General features: G+C 35.9%; 2 protein-coding genes across 2 annotated transcripts; one reads left to right on the forward strand and one right to left on the reverse strand.

The window, feature by feature from the left end:
- The first annotated feature begins 277 nt into the window (after nt 1–277).
- LOC131602750 (uncharacterized) lies at nt 278–5,431 on the forward strand. The gene is made up of 5 exons (XM_058874935.1): nt 278–499; nt 1,620–2,958; nt 4,324–4,590; nt 4,743–4,898; nt 5,072–5,431. The coding sequence occupies exons 2-5, from the start codon at nt 1,627–1,629 to the stop codon at nt 5,189–5,191; spliced, it is 1,875 nt and encodes a 624-aa protein (XP_058730918.1). The 5' UTR covers nt 278–499; nt 1,620–1,626; the 3' UTR covers nt 5,192–5,431.
- A 6,079-nt stretch (nt 5,432–11,510) lies between these two features.
- Nucleotides 11,511–18,090, reverse strand: LOC131602751 (lysine-specific demethylase JMJ28-like). The gene is made up of 12 exons (XM_058874937.1): nt 17,187–18,090; nt 16,970–17,112; nt 15,787–15,892; nt 15,565–15,697; nt 15,412–15,475; nt 14,615–15,341; nt 14,053–14,376; nt 12,731–13,276; nt 12,586–12,658; nt 12,412–12,497; nt 11,954–12,073; nt 11,511–11,859 (listed from the first exon to the last, which is right to left on the reverse strand). Exons 1-12 carry the CDS (start codon nt 17,922–17,924, stop codon nt 11,788–11,790), a joined length of 3,132 nt encoding a protein of 1,043 aa, XP_058730920.1. The 5' UTR covers nt 17,925–18,090; the 3' UTR covers nt 11,511–11,787.
- Between the last annotated feature and the right edge of the window lie 252 nt (nt 18,091–18,342).

Below are 18,342 nucleotides of genomic sequence, written 5' to 3' on the forward strand. Positions count from 1 at the left end.
TATGTTTATCATATTTTTATTAAAAAAAATATGAATCACATTTATAAAATTGAATCTAAATATTTTTCTAATTAATATACACCGACAATGTAAAGAAATTTTACACTCACAATTAATCTTAACCATTAAATTTTAAAAACAAATTAAAAAAACTACTAAAACAAAAAGACAAATTAAACAAATTAAAAGAAAACAAAAAAAACAAAAATGATTAAAACAAACAAACCATTAAACAAAATAAATCAACTAAATTTTTTATGCACAAATCATTATCATTATTATATTTAAAATTCTAATCCTAATCTTAATCCACGGTCATGAAATTTACGGTTGTTTAGGGTTCGTGTTTGTTTGTGATTGCCGCTTCAATTTCAATCGCGCCAACTCTATCAGACCACACGATCCTCACATTCACATTGCAACTAACGTTCACGCATCCTACAAATTCTTCTGCCCTCCGACTTTGATCACCCAGCGACCACGGTCTTCTGCCTCTCAGGTTTTTCTATTATTCAAATTTGGTTCCATTTTCCTTGTTACATTAAGCTTATATTCCCTAATTACTAAGCTGCGATGTGTTTATTTAACTAAAGGATGAATTTTTATTGCACTTTTGGAGTAATCAGCTAATGGGTCTTTGAGGAAATTATACTTTTGCCATTTTTACTATATGAATCATCCATTTCCCTATGATTATTTAGTTTATTTTGTTGATTTTGGACTACTATGCTTTGCAACTTAGTCTCCCAGTCCCACATGAACCATGTTTGATGTTTGAGCTTGTTTGGATTTGTGTCATGGTATTCATCCTGGTGATTTTTCTAGGACTTGCTAGTTGATACAAAAGGAAAAACAATAGACATAAGAATTATCACCTTCTAACAGAAATATCATACCGAATCTATGTATGATTGTTTATTACTCCCCCTGATTCGTTTTATAAGAAAAATAGCTGATTTACCAAGATCAATGAAAAGCATTTAAAAGTTATGTTTTAAGTTTAAGTTTTACTAGTATTGAGAGCTTGTGCAATGCATGGAAAGAAAATTATCGAAAGAATATATGTTGGTTACGATTTACAATTTGTTATGTTCAGTTATTAAGCTGCATTGACGTTTAACGATACTCATTGACGGTGTTAAATTCATTCAAGATTGGATAAGATCAAAAGAATAGCCCCAATTGTGTATGAGAAAAGGATTGAAGTGCATATTATTGTTTAAAGCATGCTGTTGTATTAAAATCGTTTGAAGAAAAAAAATATCGACACATAAGGATATACACTAGCTGCTTCAAGGGTCGGCCCAACATACTCTTAGGTCTAAAAGGATGGATATTTTTTTAAGCTAATCAATTATTTTAAACGTAACAAGAGCCTGAAAAATTGAACATTTCTTATCAGAACCATTTGATTGTTAGGCAAGTTATTCACCAAAACAAATCAATTATTTTTTCAGTTTTACTTGATTAAATCACTCCATTACTTTATGCCACTTATTTTTAAAATTGAGTTCTATGCCACTTTATGCCTTTGAAAGAATTGTGACATTCATCATTTATCATATTGATACAAATTTTATTACATTTGATGTGAGCATGTGTATACCTTTTGCTGTCAGGTTTTTGATGCTGGGAAACGTTAGGAGGACCGTCCAATCTATTCGTAGGATCCATAAAAGCAGAAATCAGGGAGTGAGTAGAGATGGAGCTTTGGTCTCCGTTGCACCTAATATCAACCAATGCAGGATGTATATGCAATATAAGTTTCCAAGTGAAGGATGTAGTTCATTCATGTGGCGAGGAACTAGAGAAAACTTTCACAAAGGCCGTTCATTTTGGAACTTATCTGCCATCTCAACAAAACATATAGCAACACATAATCCTCAAACTTGGAAATTGTTGTACAAGATATATTCCTCCAATGGTTCTAATGGATTTACCTCCATAAATATGGTTGCTCAAGCAGTGAGCTTGGCTTTGTCTCGTTCTTGTTTTCTGATTCCTAGTATTTTTGCGTTTGCATGTGGAGAGCTAGCATTGGCTCAGCAAAATCAGTCAGACGCAGGGTGTTACCCTTCACAAAATGTTTTGCGTATGCGTACACAAGATGGATACAGTTACATGTTTGCATTTGTATTCAGTGTGGTAGAAAGCCTGGTCTTGTTAGCAAGAGCTATATATCTAACAATGTTATTCTCTCCAAGCATTCTAATGGCACCACTTGCTGATTATTTTGGACCAGAATTCAGGAAAATGTGGCTCCGGGTTGTTCATCGCACACTAGAAAGAGCAGGTCCAGCATTCATAAAATGGGGTCAGTGGGCTGCTACACGGCCTGATCTATTTCCTCAAGATCTATGTACTAAGCTTGCAGAACTTCATTCCAAAGCACCTGAGCACAGTTTTAGCTACACAACGAAAACTATAGAAAAAGCATTTGGCCGTAAAATTTCTGAAATTTTTGAGAATTTTGAAGAATTGCCTGTTGCATCTGGAAGTATTGCCCAAGTGTATCGTGCTTCTTTAAAATATCGTTACCCTGGTCAGCAAGCAAAGCCCATGGTAGTTGCAGTGAAGGTCAGACATCCTGGTGTGGGAGAATCTATTAGAAGAGATTTTGCTATCATCAATTTTGTGGCAAAATCTTCAACGTTCATCCCTGCACTTAATTGGTTAAGGTTGGATGAAAGTGTTCAGCAGTTTGCAGTTTTCATGATGTCTCAAGTTGACCTTGCTAGGGAAGCTGCTCATTTGAACCGCTTTATTTACAATTTCCGTCAATGGAGGGATGTGTCTTTCCCTAAGCCTGTCTATCCACTTGTGCATCCTGCAGTTTTAGTGGAAACATATGAGAATGGAGAAAGTGTCTCGCATTATGTTGATGAGCTTCAAGGACACGAACGGATTAAAAGTGCTCTTGCTCATATTGGTAGTCATGCACTTTTAAAGATGCTTCTGGTAATACATTATCCATTTACAGTTTTCTTTTCTGATTAGATATATTGTGGTTGGTGATATAACTGTTTTTTAAGGATTTTATTTTAGCATTCTGTGTTTTATATATCATCAAGGGAAAATCACTATTACTGATGTGCCTTGAAATGAAGTTATTATGGAATAGAGTGTGAGAGCTATTCTCAGTAGTGAGAGAGCCAAGACCTATGATGCATAGGTACGGGTACGGTACCCGGTGCGGGTACTGGTACTGGTACGGGATACGTCATTTAAAAAAAAAACAAAGTACGAGTACGTTAATAAAAAATAAGAGTTTTCTATAAAATGTATGAGTAAAGAACTAAATTGTTAAGCTCATAGCAACATATCACTATAAAAGTTTTAAAAGATAAAAAAATAATGTTAGGATATAATAACAAAGAAATTAAAATACATAAGTACACTATATTGATATTTGAGAAAGCCACCAATTTTACTCAAAATCGAATAATGAGAAAAAATATAGTACCACGAGTACGGTACGTGTACCCAATACGGGTGCGTACCCGGTACCGGTACTTCACCATTTTAGAAGTACCCATGCTTTAGAGCCAAGACCCTAGACTTAGAGATTCACCTATTCATTTTTTCCAACTCAATCAAGTTTGTTTGATCAACAAATGCATTGCTGAAACTTTTAAGTGATGAAAATTTAAGTACTGATTTGTAATGTCTTATATATGTTAGGTAGAAAATATAAAATACAAGGTTGTTATTACTGACAAGACTTGTGTGTTTTGTTGGCCATATACATTCTTCCATAAATTAGACTGTCAAAGGTTATTTAAGTTGTGTTATCACATGCTTGTATTTTATAAAAACATTAGACTGTTAATTCTGTCAACAATTATCAATAATGCTCTTTTGCTTATAACACATGCCTTGTACTTTAGACTTTGTGAGGATATCTTTTCATCTATTGTTGTGCTACTTGTTAGATTTAATCCTTTGTTGGCCCTAACCGAATAACTTATGTTTTCGAAAGAGTTGGTTCTTGACATGGTATTAGAGCTTTTATGACCAAGAACTTTTCAACTCCAATCTTGTAAATAAAAAATTGAACTTCAGCCTAAGGTGAAATTGGTCTATTGACTTTTCATATTTTAAGCCTAAAAAGTGCTCATGCACGAGTGAATGTCCTAGATTTAAAATCACTCACAAACATTTAAGTAACAACTTATTTCAGTAGGATTGGTTCTTGACAGTTGACAGTATTCATTTCTCTTTTATTTCATACAAAACCTTTGTGGGGACCTTTTGATGGCTTAAATAAAACTTGAATGTCATACAATTTTTTAACTTCCAAGACACTGACATGTCTTCTTTCAGGTGGACAACTTCATTCATGCAGACATGCATCCTGGAAATATCCTTGTTCGAGTGCCTCGGAGCAAGGATCGCAAACGGTTCTTCAAATCAAAGCCTCATGTAATTTTCCTTGACGTAGGTATGACTGCTGAGCTCTCTGGTAGCGATCGAGTAAATTTATTGGAATTTTTCAAAGCTGTTGCCCGCAGAGATGGTCGGACTGCTGCTGAGTGCACACTCAGGCTGTCAAAGGAACAGAACTGCCCTAATCCGAAGGCTTATGTTGAGGTAATTTTTTAGCTGCCACTGTTTGGCTATAGATTTCATTTACTAAAGATTTGCATATTTGCTTTTTCTTATTAAAGTTCATTCACTTTGAACTCGTTGGTTATGATTGCGAGTCATTTTATACATTGGATTTCCTCTTGGTTCTCTAACAGGAAGTGGAAAAGGCATTTACCTTTTGGGGCACTCGAGAAGGTGACGCGGTTCACCCTGCCGAGTGCATGGAACAATTACTTGAGAAAGTTAGACGTCATAGAGTTAATGTTGATGGCAATGTTTGTACTGTCATCGTGACCACCTTGGTTCTGGAGGTAATTCTGTTATATACCACTGTAATTGTGGACATGTTTATTTTGTGATTCACATGGATGGGAAACACTGGTGAAAGCATAAATTAGATTTTATAATGTTCTCTTTTCACATACACCGGACAATCTACATTGCTAATTATTATTTTTTGCGTCGGTGAATTTGAAATTTGAAGGGCTGGCAGCGCAAGCTGGATCCTGGGTATAATGTGATGGAGGCACTGCAGACATTGCTGATACGAGCTGATTGGGCAAAGACTTTTGCTTACACAATTGAAGGGATAATGGCTCCTTAAGGAAGATTCTTTCTTGAGATTAGTAGGCATTTCCACTAACATCCAATAAGAAGTCTCTATTTTCCTATGTTGTAATATCAATTTGTGTAGTTACAAAATAGGGTGATGTGACCAAATAGTTAAGTGTATATCTTTTACATCATTACTTCTGTATTGAGGCTCTTAATAAGCAATTTTGAAACGTAACCAAGGGCATTTGTCCCTTTTCTTGAGTTAATTAACTTCAAGCAGTTATTACTACGTGCTTGAGCATCCCAGTTTACAAGTAAAGGTTATAAAGAGATTCAATATTTGTGTCCTTATATTGTTAAGCACACAGGAAAGCTTGATAAATGTTTTATCTTAGTATATCTTGAATGTCACTCTTTTGTAATGTATATATGTGAGATATAATTGTCTCTATTTCAAAGCAAAAGAAGCCCTTAGGGGGTTATAGCTACCGAGTTGGTGATGGTAGCTCCTTATTCTGGTTTGATCCTTGGATATCCAACAATCTACTATGTCATCAAGTGGATTTTGTGGCCATTCAAGATATACGAACTACAATTCAGGATCAATCTTTATTTTGGATTTGGAAAATTCATGCCCTAAAAAAAATCTAGTTTTTCATTTGGCTTGTTTGTCATCAAGCCATTCCCGCCCTCAGTGTGCTTCATCAGAGGTATGTCAGCTATTAATATGTGTCCTCGAGGTTTGATTCAGGAAGAAACTGTCCTCCATTGTTTGAGGGATTGTCCTTTAGCTCTACTAAAATTTGGCATGCCATTGGTTTCACTAATATTAATTTCTTTTCCAATTCTAATGCTGCTATTTGGATCCAAGTTAACTACTCTAGTACCTTATCTATCCGGTTCTTAGCTGGTTTGTAGTGGAATTGGAGGGCTAGAAACATTATCTATGTTGGTAAAGAAGATGTCACCCCTGCCTCAAATCTTATCAGGAATCAGAATTCTAGAACCAGACATTGCTAAAATGTTTACTTCTATCTCAAATAATCTAGCAAAGTTAAGATAGGTTAGTTGGTATTCATCTAGGGAGGAGACTATTGTGCTCATCAATGTAGATGGAGATTCCTTGTTGAGCAAGGAAGAGCTGGTGCTGGTGGCTGTTCTCGTCAATGTAGATGGAGATTCCTTGGTGAGCAACGAAGAGCTGGTGCTGGTGGCATAATTCACTTTAGTGATGGTAGATGGGTAGTTGAATTTAGTAGCTTCATTGGGATCTCAAATATCATCCACGCTGAGTTGTTGGATTGGATTAAGGTTGGCTAGATCGAATGGCTGCAATCAAATTTAGTGTTATTTTGAAGGAGATTTCTTAAAGCACCCTATATATCCAAGAAACACCCTATACAATTTTCAAAAAGTCCTTCAATTTTTGGATATGCATCTCCAGACACACCATTTATTTGGTAAACGTAAATTTATTCAGGAGATGCATACCCGTAAATGTTTCGGAGATGCATTTTTGAAATATTATACAGACAATTCCAGTTTATTTTTTTAATGATTTTCATATAAACACTACAAAATATAAAAGGTCAGAATATTTTCAGATTTGACTATAATAACGATATGAATACAACGACATATATATATATATATATATATATATATATATATATATATATATATATATATATATATATATATATATATATATATATATATATATATATATATATATATATATATATATATATATAAGACTATAAAATGTATCAATAGTATCAAGAGTTACACCAAAGTCGATAAGAAAATATAATTCAATATATATCAAGCGTACAAATGTCAAGACTACTGCATATGTCAGACTATGAGTCGGCCCCACACTCTCCCCGTGTTGCCTCCTGTACTGCAGAGTCTCCCGAGCCTCCACCGCCATGGCATCTATAACACCTCTCGCCTCAAAGTCATCACGAAAGAGTCCACCATCAATACCCGTCTGCCCAATCTCCATGATACGACGATACATAGGCAAGACATCATAAGCATGATCACCCTAGCCTGCTCCTCCTCTAGAATCTCCCGATGAGCTAGCTTAGGTGGGTATCATGTACCAAATATGAATAGGACACCTGGAAGAACCATCAGATGTAACCGTCCACGTAGCTCTAGTCGTTCGGTGCTATGGTACTCAGTGCCTCATCTAGTAACAAATCATTAACATAATCATCAAACATAGCATCCATATCCATGTGTTTCACCAGGGGAGGAGCGGACATAGCAGGATGCCTAAGAATGTACTGCATGTAGCCGGATTAACGCATGACACGCTCAAGCAGATGAGGAACCATCTTGCGCGAACCGTAAGCCAACCATCCTAAATATAAGACAATATCGTTAAATGGAATCTTCACACGGTGGTCGACGTAAGAATGGAAGTGTATATCATCAAAGACCAAATAGTCAATATACACCCTGAACGATGTTATCGCTTGGTTTCCTTTAAGCAGGTCGAATGCAGAAGCATGCAATTTATCCTCAAGTGACCAACCGCAGATGCGTGGGAAGTGTTGTAGGATCCAAGCCTAAAAAAAACAAGAATCATTAGTTGGTAACGGCGTTGTCATAATTAACAAAATCAATATAAGACCAAGAAATGTTACCGTCAAAAGTGTGATATTGCCGGTCATCTGATTCGTCTTCCATCTACAAGTAGACCAAACAAGCAGTCCCCAGTTTTACTCATGGATTCGCTCAAAGTCCTCAAAGTACCGTATGTATATGACATCCATATAAGTTGCACCCGTGTCTAAAAAAATGGCAGTACCAACCAAATACTACAAGTATGCTTTCATAGCATATGCTATGTGCTGCTCTACCTGCTCAACATCACCATCATCCAATCGTGCTCTCACTATCTCTTTATCAAACACCTCCTGCAAATAGCTAAATCTGGCATGAGCACCACAGGTCTTGTCCATCTCCTTCATAGCATTCTGTGGGGTAACTCCTAAGTATTCTTCCATCAACTCAAGTCCCTCTTCCTTGTTACACTTCTCATGATCTAAAAACCTTCCCCTTACCGAATGATGCATCAGATACGTGACATCATCCAGTGTGATAGTCATCTCACCATGTGGTAGATGGAAGAATGATGTCTCCACATGCCATCTCGCAAAAAAGCGTTAATCATACCATGATTAACTGTAGTATAACCAGTCAGGGTCAAATCTCGCAACCCTAATAATTGCAACACTTCCCGAAACCATGGCTCATTGGGCTCTGCCTGGCGACTGATCTTCCGCATATGATTGATGTTTTTTTAACGGATCACGTTACTGCATACATGGTTTAGCAAGAATGATTCAAACAAAAAAACTTAATAATATAAAACATTTTTTAAAAATTAATAGTTCCAACCAATTTTTATCTCTATGTTTTATATATGTCTGGCAACATGGTCCGAGTAAAGAGGGAGCAGTTATAAGTGGGAAGGCCCTCCTCCAAAACTCTCAGGTGTCGCAGGTGCGGCCTCATCTGCCTGGGCCTGGGACTGGGATGCCTGTGATGCCTCAGGTGCCGTCTGGGACTGGGGTTGGGAATGCATCAGGTACCGCCGATGTGTCTTGAGACAGGGGATGGGATGCATCAGGTATCGCCAATATGGCCTAGGACCGGGGTACCTTAGGTGTGACCTGTGACTGTGATGCCTTTCCCGCCTCATGTACTTGCATAGGTGAACCCATACGTCTACGTGAAGATGACAGTGGGGAGGCATGAGCTAGAGAACTTTTCCTGGCGCGGGAGGACAAATAAGCAGGCAGAGAGACATGAACCCCAGAACCTGACGTCGCCTCCGCCACAACCTATCAAGAGGTAAAAGGAGCCTGAGATGTTTGACTTCTTCCCCTCTGAACCGAAGCATGTTGTGCAACCCTACCATATCTCAACCTAGATTGTCTGTCAGCCATAACTCCTGTAAAAGGATAAAACAAAAGTTACACAATGAGTCCTGTTCAAATAAAGGGAGTGTAATGCAGACGGACTTATTTTGGAGATGCATCTCAAGTTTTTATGTAAATATTGAAAAATTCTAGAGATGCATCTTAGAAAATTTCTACAACTCAGTTAGCATCAATGGAGGCTTGGAGGGTCTGAGGACCTCAAAAAAATGACATTGATCGTCAGAACAACCTAACTAAAATGTTATACCGTAGTTCTAAGCTAGCAAACACTTACAACCTTCCAATTTTCTAACCTAAAACTTAAATTCTAAACTATTTTACATTAACTCAAAATAGTGCAAAAATAACTTACAAATTCTATCTAAAGCTTGGTTTCGGTTACTCAATGGAGTTTGAAACTGATGATTGATGAAGCTTGCTTGTTTGATGAAGATTGATGAAATTTCGCACAATGGGGTTGTGTGGTGTTTGGACAAATTTGATTTTAAAAATGAATATCTGAAAGTGAGGAAGGGTAAAGGACGATGGCGTATATTTGAGACAATCGTCCGGAGATATATTTACGGAAGGATGTCGGAGATGTATCTCCGAAATATTTCTGCGTGACATATGGTCTTAAGATAACACATGATTTAGGGTCTTGTTCAACAATGGAAATACTTATTATGCTTCCGAAGATACATCTACAGAAAGATGTCGGAGATGTATCTCCGAAATATTTCTACGTGACATTTAGTCTGGGAATACCTAAGGTACTTCCAGATATACCTCTCTAGAATCTATAGACATTTTGGTATTTTTGCGCGGCGCGCTAAAAAGTTATGGGGTGCATTAAGGCATGTTAAATCTAAAACAATCAATGACTTTGTTTTAAAGCCTCATCTTAATCAGCTCCACAAGCTTGCACCAATAATAGCGAACATAAAGGAGATGAAGGTTTATATTGGTGGAACTATCATTCTCTTAGCTTTTGTCTGGGAGTTTAGATGAAAAAGGAGATGATGGTTTATATTGGTGGAACTGTCATTCTCTTAGCTTTTTTTAGGAGTTTGGATGAAAAAGGATAGGAGTTTAAAAAAGGGGAAGGATTGAGTGAAAAAAATATATATTTAGGCATGGAGGGTTTTGGAGTATTTAAATATTTATCCATAGAAATATGTTTGGACAATTTGTCCAAACAGTATAAAATATGTTTGTTCTAGACCACCAAATTGTCCAAACAGTATAAAAATGTCATTTGTCCATAGAAAATAGGTTTGGATGCAGCATAAACAAATTGATTATAGAGCCTAGAATTGAGTTGGTTTTAGAACCTATAATTATGTGCCATTGATAATCAATTATGCCCTTTTATTAAACAATTATTTTATAATATGTATTTGTTTGTCTATTATGTCCTTGTTTATAGTATAATATATAAATTAAATATATGCATACTAAAACCCGATTCAGTGAGTATACATTCAAAAATAATTTTGATTCAAATTATCTAAACAATAAGATATATTGAGAATCACTTTTAATTTAATTAAAATTAATTTTTACAAAACTCAATTTTATCAAAATCAATTCTTCCAAACAAAAGCAAAGAGAATGATCCATATTGAGAATGATCCATAAGTCGAGAAAGACCCCCAATGGACAAAAACATTCTCATATTTAAACATATAAGAGGATTACTAATAAGAAATAGTGCTATCTCAATAACATTTTGATTTATTAATTATAAGTTTCATATCCTCTTTCAAATTTCATGGAATTAACAGACAATATAATAAATATGTTAGAAGTATTTTTTTTAATACTTAGTAATAGCAAATAAACTCTTGTAAAAATTAGTAAATAAACATGAAAAAAACCAATATGAAAAATATTCTATAAAAGAAAACAATAATTTATTTCATTGTGTTAAATTTATTTTAAAAGGATTAGATTGTAGTATGAAATATGTATTTTAATAACCAATTTCCTGAATGAACAAGTCCATGGAAAAGAAAAACAAAGGCACGTAAAAAAAGGCCATTTCCTGAAAAAACATTTGAAGGTCCTTTCATTTTCCTTAAAATCGATACACAGAGAAAGACAATATCAGTGTTGCAAGAAAAATAAAACTTTTCGCAAAACAATTGATCATTTGGTGTTCCCAAATCACTAAAAAAATGCAAATATACCCAAATCAACAGCACGGGAGTTCCCACTTTCAAACTTCATTTTCAAGGGAAGAAAGTGAAACAATTCTGGGCTCTATCAAAAGTGATAGCTTAGCTATAAATGAAATCTTTTGAGATTATATTCATGATTCAATTTCAATACAGTTGAAAAAACATATCAAAAGTGTTTTCGAAACACGACATCCTACTTGTAACTAATGGATTGAGAATGTCAAATGATACTAAAACATCATGGAACTTCCAAAACCAGAAGAAAGATATATACAGACCAAATAAATTATTTCATATTCAGGTAAAGCAAAAAGGGTCATAGAGAACAAAAAGGGTCATAGAGGACAGAAAAGGATATAGACCCAAATTAATCAATTTAACAAGTACCTGGTCAGATCTTAATGAGTTTGCATTAATTTACATAAAATGAACAGAATCCACTCCCGATATGTTAAAGAGGTTGAGACTTGAGACCTGAGAACTTCAGTCTTTAGAGGCATGCAAGTCTATTTTAGCTGGTACAATCATGTTTTGCATGTAAGCTGGCGTATTTCTTTAATTGCTGTACTCATGCTGTGTAGAGCCATTTTCTTCACCTATTTTATAAAATACAGAGCAATCCTTGTCAATTCTATGTAATACACCTACAAGATTAATGTGAATTTGTAAACAATATTATTGCAAAATTACCTCCAGCTTGTCTACTTTTGCTTTATGGTCTTCAGGTAACTGTCTGACTTCATCAATCAACTGGATACACTCAGTAACATTCTCAGGGGACACAAATTCCAGTACCGCATGGACACAACACTGTAGATCAAGAAACAAAAATTGTTGCGTGTGCTCACAAAGTTTAGATTTAAAGGGCTATATAGACTGATAATGAGAATCCTTCAGCAATCATATTGAAAGTAAGACGATAAATATTATTATTGTAAACATCAATCTGCCTTTTTTTCTACTTTCTGCATAGAATGTAAGTATTTGATTGCTAAATATATTCATAATTAATCATTTGCTAAAGGAATTCTCCAGATGTAAAAACAAAGTCTGAAGGATATCAAGTTCAATAACTATAACTTCAATAAGGTTTCTGTTTTTTCCAAACTAACTAGAGACAAGAGAGTATTCATCTTAAAGCACAAGACCTTAGAATTCCTTATCTGGTATGGACAACCAGCAGGAATGATGACAGCTTCTCCAACATGTTGCTGGAAAGTCCATGGTTCAATCTCTGGTAATAGTGACAGGTGAGTTAATTAAGTTATATAGGACTGTAAATTGTATTAGATGATCAAACAAATAGAAGAACAAGTACTTACTAAACTCCTCCTTCAGTTTCATTTTGTGAGTACTGTCAAGAAAAATGCTCTGGTCTAGAATTGGATGAACCATCTGCAGACAAGAAAATGTCAATAATCAATAACTCCAAAATTCTTCCAAGGAATTGTCTAATAATGAACTTGCCTTCGTGTGAGAGTCATGGGTATAAATAAGTTCATCATAGTGTCTTGTAATGTATTCTATGAGCTTTGGCACATCTTGTCTACGAAAGACGTCCCACTGGGCGCCTGAATGCTCGGTAAACTTTTTCTTACAACTGTTGAAGCTTTCAGAGGGACTTTTAGGATTATCATGTGCTGACAAATTGGTGGTATGAACAGTCCCATGAAGAGAGGGTTCAGAATCAGTAAAGATGCAGCGTTCTCCATCCTGGGAAATATTGCTGTCTATACTCTGAGTAGAAGCTTTTTTAGCTTCAGTTGAGATGCAAGATGTTCTATCGACTCTCCTGAAGAATTCCATTCCTTCTTTCCCCATACTCCGCAAACCTTTTTGTTCCATTTCTTCAGCACGTGATAATATCATTCCTTTCACATTATTTCCAGGTAACTGTTCAGTAGCGACATACTCCACTTGACACAGAGCTTTGTGCTTCTTCAGCAATTTCCTTATTTTTGCAAGTTGTTCTGTAGAGAGAGGGACATCCGCAGAATGTGTCATAATATTAACCTGGAATGACAAATAGAAAGGGAAAATAGCATGGATTATTTACACAACTTATTTTACAACAAACATAGTGCAACAGAGCACTGTTATTTAAGAGTTAAGAAATCAGTTGCAGCTAGTAATTTCTATGTGTGGGATACTAACAATGGGAAATTTTAAATGCTTAATATAAAGCTAAAACAAATAAAATGATCATGAGTCAAGTTTTGGTTCTGGTATCAACCGTTAAACATGGTTCCAGTTGTGACTTGTGGTGTTCATCGTTCGGTACAAAAATGTTTTCTAGTTGTGATTTGTGAATCTGGAATAAAACCAATGGGTGGTGTTTGGCTATAATTTCAAATTCATTATTTTATGTTTGTTCAACCAAGGCTACCAGAACTCAAAAGTAATGGTAGGAGTTAGGCAACTCAAAGAGTATGATATGAAGTTATAACTTTTATTGACAACACACTTCATATTTTCACTTCCAGATCTCAAACAAGTATTGCATATGATATAAACCTTATATTGGACAAAACAGTCTTCATGACAGGCAAATATTCCATGAAGATGCTCATTCTTTCAAAAGACAAGATTCACATTAAGTTATCACGATGGGATAAATGCACAAATACAATTTCTCACCAGAGGAAATATCAAAAGAATAATTTTAATCCATTATAGATAGAATCACTTAAATATGGTATAGTTTGAATTCAAAAAATAAAGTCTTAAATGCAGGGCAGTACAAGATGTCTTTAAGAAGAGGTGGAGAGTGACATAACTGCGACACGTACCACATCATTTGAGTCACAGAAGAGTTTTGTCACAGAATCAGCTTCTATGTCATCACAGCCATACGAAATATAAACATATGGCCCAATGTCATGTTTCGCACTCCCGTGTTGCAAATTTGCAGCTAAATTCAGAAGACCAGACAAAGGATTCATGTATTCTTGAACTGGTAGAGCATCAATTACTTCAGAAAAATGAGCGGGAAATTGCTCTTTGAATACTTGGGAAGACAGCCATCCTTTCAGTTTCAGCATCTCATGCCAAGTGTTTCTTTGAGGACGACTTTTGAGAGATCCAGTAAAATACTGCCTAATGTTTATTTCCACCTGCCAATAAAATACACACTTAAGAATAGCATTTTGGTTCAATGGCAACATTATGATGATTATATACAAAAGGAACAACTAAATGCACTAAACTTTAGTCTATATTCATAATAAAAAATATTTTGAATAGAATATATATTCATATATGACTGTTTTAACTCTTTATGGTCAAATAGAAGTATCAAATTAAGAAATCACTTTAAATGAAGTGACATATACAATGAGTTGATATACTAACCTCACACCAATCCAAACAGGATTCAAGTAACTCCTTATTATTCTCATACTTTGTAATGCTCTGCTCGAGATAAGTACAGAACATGAACAGTGGATTCCAACTGAGGTTTGATGAACTCTGGAGCACATCTTGGACCACTATAGGATGGCCTTTTCCCCAGTGTTTCTGAAAGTGCTCAAAGTTATCACCACTGATGTCCAAAACTGTGGGACAAAACAAGCAATTGTCCGATGAATCTTCTCTCTCAGCTGATTTCTGCAACTGATTATATCGGTTAGTGTTGAGGTCAGTGTCAAAACACAGTGAGCAGCTTGAACTTTTATCCAAAGTTTCGGGAAAGTCATAGCTGCAAACAATTTCTTCTGCCTTTATTTCCATCTCTTTGAGCAAAGTCGGGGGAAAAATGCATTTTAAATCAAGCATGCCTGTACCACAACCACCAAGTTCCGTAGGAGGGCATGATAGTTTTTCAATATCATTACAATTTCTCCGCTCAGGCAATGTTGAAATACCAGTTAAATTATCACAAGAGATGCCATTCTGATCCAAAATACGGCTCTCATTGTCACCACAGGGGTCCATCTGATCAGGTTGCTTCAGCATAGATGAGTTAATTTCTCCCGAAGTTCTTCCTGGACATAATTTCTCACAACAACTTAAGCATAGGCTATACGAACAACTAACACAGCTTCTATGGAGATCCAGGACGGGTATTCTGCAGTGATTGCTGAGACCGGTGCAAATTAGTTAACAAGCAGATTGGCATTTTTTAATAGCATATGAAAACGAGAACTTACCAATTGATATTTTCGTTGTAGCCAAATTCAACCTGCTTGATTTGAATATCAGAAATATTTTTCCCTGTTACACAATATGGCATCTAAGATACATTAGTAACGAACAAAAACTGCTTCAGAAATCATCAATGTTAGAAGAATGAAAATAACTACCTTTAAATTTTGCTTTTGTTTCTAGCTCAGTTTCCCGGTCTTCACTTATTCGCTTTAGTACCGGAAGGAGCATGCAGATCAAATAATGAAAATGCAGTATTCTATCAACTCTAATTTTACCGGTCACACAAGGCTGAAACAAAATGTCAAAAATTGAGGCGTCAGAATATGGTAGTAAGAAACATTCCTCAAGTGGAAGAGCATCCATGCTTGATGTCAGACCTTACTTTCGCTGTCGTTACATTGACTTCCCAAACAGTCCTTACATGTGCAAGTTCTTTGACAAACTGGACAAGCCTTCTTAACTTCGCTTCGTGTGTCCAAATACCTATTTGTGTCAAAAAGTTTAGGCAAACATCTCATATTTTGATTTGATTCTCAATTCAAGAGCAACAGACTACAGAAACCATATTCGTAAGCATCATAGCACTAATCATCACTAATCCATCTGGTATAACTATTTCTGCAAATTATGGAAAAAAAGAAGATAATGATTCATAAGCACAGTTTCCTGTTTTCTATTCATTTTTCAATTTCATGATTCTCTTCATAACCTCTGTTGACAAAGATAACCATTCCACACATCTCTCTTAACAACATGAAAAAGGATCTAAATAGGTTTTTAACATATGAAATTGTGCCTTTTAAAATTCAAGTTTCTGCTTTGCTCCAACAGAATAACAGAACATTTTCTTCCCTATAATTAGAATCAAAATAAACTAGTTTTCAAATAGGATTAAAATAGCCAACAAACACATGATTCGAGGGTTATCGATAGCAGCTGATAGCGGCCCAGAGCGGTGACCCTCCACTATTTGATGCTTAGCGGCCGCTATTTGATGTTTGGCGGGTAGCGGGAGTGGGGTGCTTCCTGGCCCGAGCGGGTTGGAACTGTTTTGAACGCAAAAACCCGGATTTACTCGTAAAGTAAATAAATCTGGTTTGATTTTACATCTGATTTTCATTACCTCTGTATTTTTTAAGTAATAGTCATTAAATAACTCTATTCCTCTTCTTTATTTGGTTTTACATTAAATGTATGTTTAATAGATTATTCACATAATTAATCTAAGAAATAGTCAAATAACCTATGAAGCGCGAACACCTGAACACGATAATAATTTGAAAAAACGAATAAATCAAATGTAATCACAAATGTCGGTGCGTGTGTCCCACACGGACACGCCTTTTTTTAGAGGTGTCGGTGCTATATAGCAAATAACGTTTATCTCACTATCCGCTATCCCATTTTTGGGGTTGAGCGCTCCTCCGCTCTGCTATCAGGGATTGATAACTCTGCGTGCTTAAAATTCCAACAAAGTAAGAAACTCAGCACAAGATAAAATTTTGAAAGAAGTTTAAACATAGAGACAGGACACGGTAAATGAATGATAGAATAACAAACTGCTCTCTTATGCATCCAAAGCAGAAAAACTCCTTTTGACAGCTAGAACACTGAACGAGATTCACAGAATCACTTCTCTGACACCAGTGACACTTCTTCATCTTGGTATTCCCCTTCTTCAAGTTTGGTCCATTAGGCATAACCTAAACAAAGAGTTAATTCAATAGAGAACCAAAAAAAAAACACAGAATTGACAGAGACAATGGAATCAACTCACCTGCAACTTGCCAGCAGCCACCCTATCAATATTCTTGGACCTGAAGTAACGCGGCGTTACAGCTACAATCTTATGGTCAGCACCAACTTTCACATCACAATGAGAACTCACATTGTTATAATCATGTGGCATTAAAGCCGGAGATATTTCCATAACCCCGTTTGGTAACTCCTTCCTTAATTCCCCTTCATTATAGTGCCGCAATTCCACTTCTTCTGTTTTAATCTCCTTTTTCTTCTTTTTCTTCTTCTTCTTGTTGTTACTGCTACTGTTCCCTTTTCTCTTCTCAACTTCCCTCTCCAGAACCATTCTAATAAGATCCAATTGCGTGTCACATTGCTTCATTGTTCTCTTCCTAACAGAAACAGTAGCAGGAGCAGATGCAGATGCGGAAGCAGAAGGAGTATCAGTTAACGCTTCCGAATCCTCCGAGAACTTCCTCTTCTTCTTGATCTTTCTCAGCTCCATTTTGAACTTACTCTCTGCCCTAGCTGCTTCCGTTTCCGCATTGTCGATAACAACAGTTTCACCCTCGTTTTTCCGCTTCCTCTGAAGCTTCAGAGACTCTGGAACTTTCTCTCTGTACTGACGATGCTTCCCTTGGAGGTAGTGAATCTCGCAGAGCTTTAGATCGTCCATCACTCTCCGCTTGCACCGCCATTGCTTCCCGTCGGTTCTCCCGCACCGGAGATTGTCCGGTAGAACCTCCTCGTTCGCCGATGCTGATTCTTTCTTCATTGTAATTTAGATTTTTTTGGGGAAATTGGGATTTTGTAGAGAGAATTGGATGAGTAAAGTTTAACCTAATTTCTCAGTGACAGAGAAATTATGTTTTTCTGCACAGAGTGTGTGAGGTAAAAAAGGTTTTTCTCATTTTCAGGCCTGAGAAAAAGAGGGTATTTATTTTTATTTGTTGTTAAAAAACAACAATGGTGTGGCATATTCTCGTAATTATTAGAAAATGCAAGTTCTAATTTGAACTAGTAGATATTGGATTATCAGTAAACTCGAGTTAAAGATAAATTCTGTTCAGCATTCAACAAAGTAGCATCATTGTCTGTCAAAACAAACAAAAAAAAACCTATAGATTTTACTTTTACTGTATGTTATTTAAACTATGTTTGGCTTAAGGGTAATTTGATGGAATGGAGTGGTA

Source organism: Vicia villosa, linkage group LG5 (genome assembly GCF_029867415.1).
Source record: "Vicia villosa cultivar HV-30 ecotype Madison, WI linkage group LG5, Vvil1.0, whole genome shotgun sequence".
NCBI classification, from domain to species: domain Eukaryota; kingdom Viridiplantae; phylum Streptophyta; class Magnoliopsida; order Fabales; family Fabaceae; genus Vicia; species Vicia villosa.

Bases quoted from the DNA above. Each gene is read 5' to 3' on its own strand.
- LOC131602750 (XM_058874935.1), top strand. From the start codon at position 1,627: ATGCTGGGAAACGTTAGGAGGACCGTCCAATCTATTCGTAGGATCCAT. The intron at 2,959-4,323 runs GTAATACATTAT...GTCTTCTTTCAG, and splicing joins CACTTTTAAAGATGCTTCTG to GTGGACAACTTCATTCATGC. The intron at 4,899-5,071 runs GTAATTCTGTTA...TGAAATTTGAAG, and splicing joins TGACCACCTTGGTTCTGGAG to GGCTGGCAGCGCAAGCTGGA.
- LOC131602751 (XM_058874937.1), bottom strand. From the start codon at position 17,924: ATGAAGAAAGAATCAGCATCGGCGAACGAGGAGGTTCTACCGGACAAT. The intron at 14,377-14,614 runs GTTAGTATATCA...TTTTATTGGCAG, and splicing joins CCTGTTTGGATTGGTGTGAG to GTGGAAATAAACATTAGGCA. The intron at 12,659-12,730 runs GCAAGTTCATTA...TCTTGTCTGCAG, and splicing joins CCCATGACTCTCACACGAAG to ATGGTTCATCCAATTCTAGA.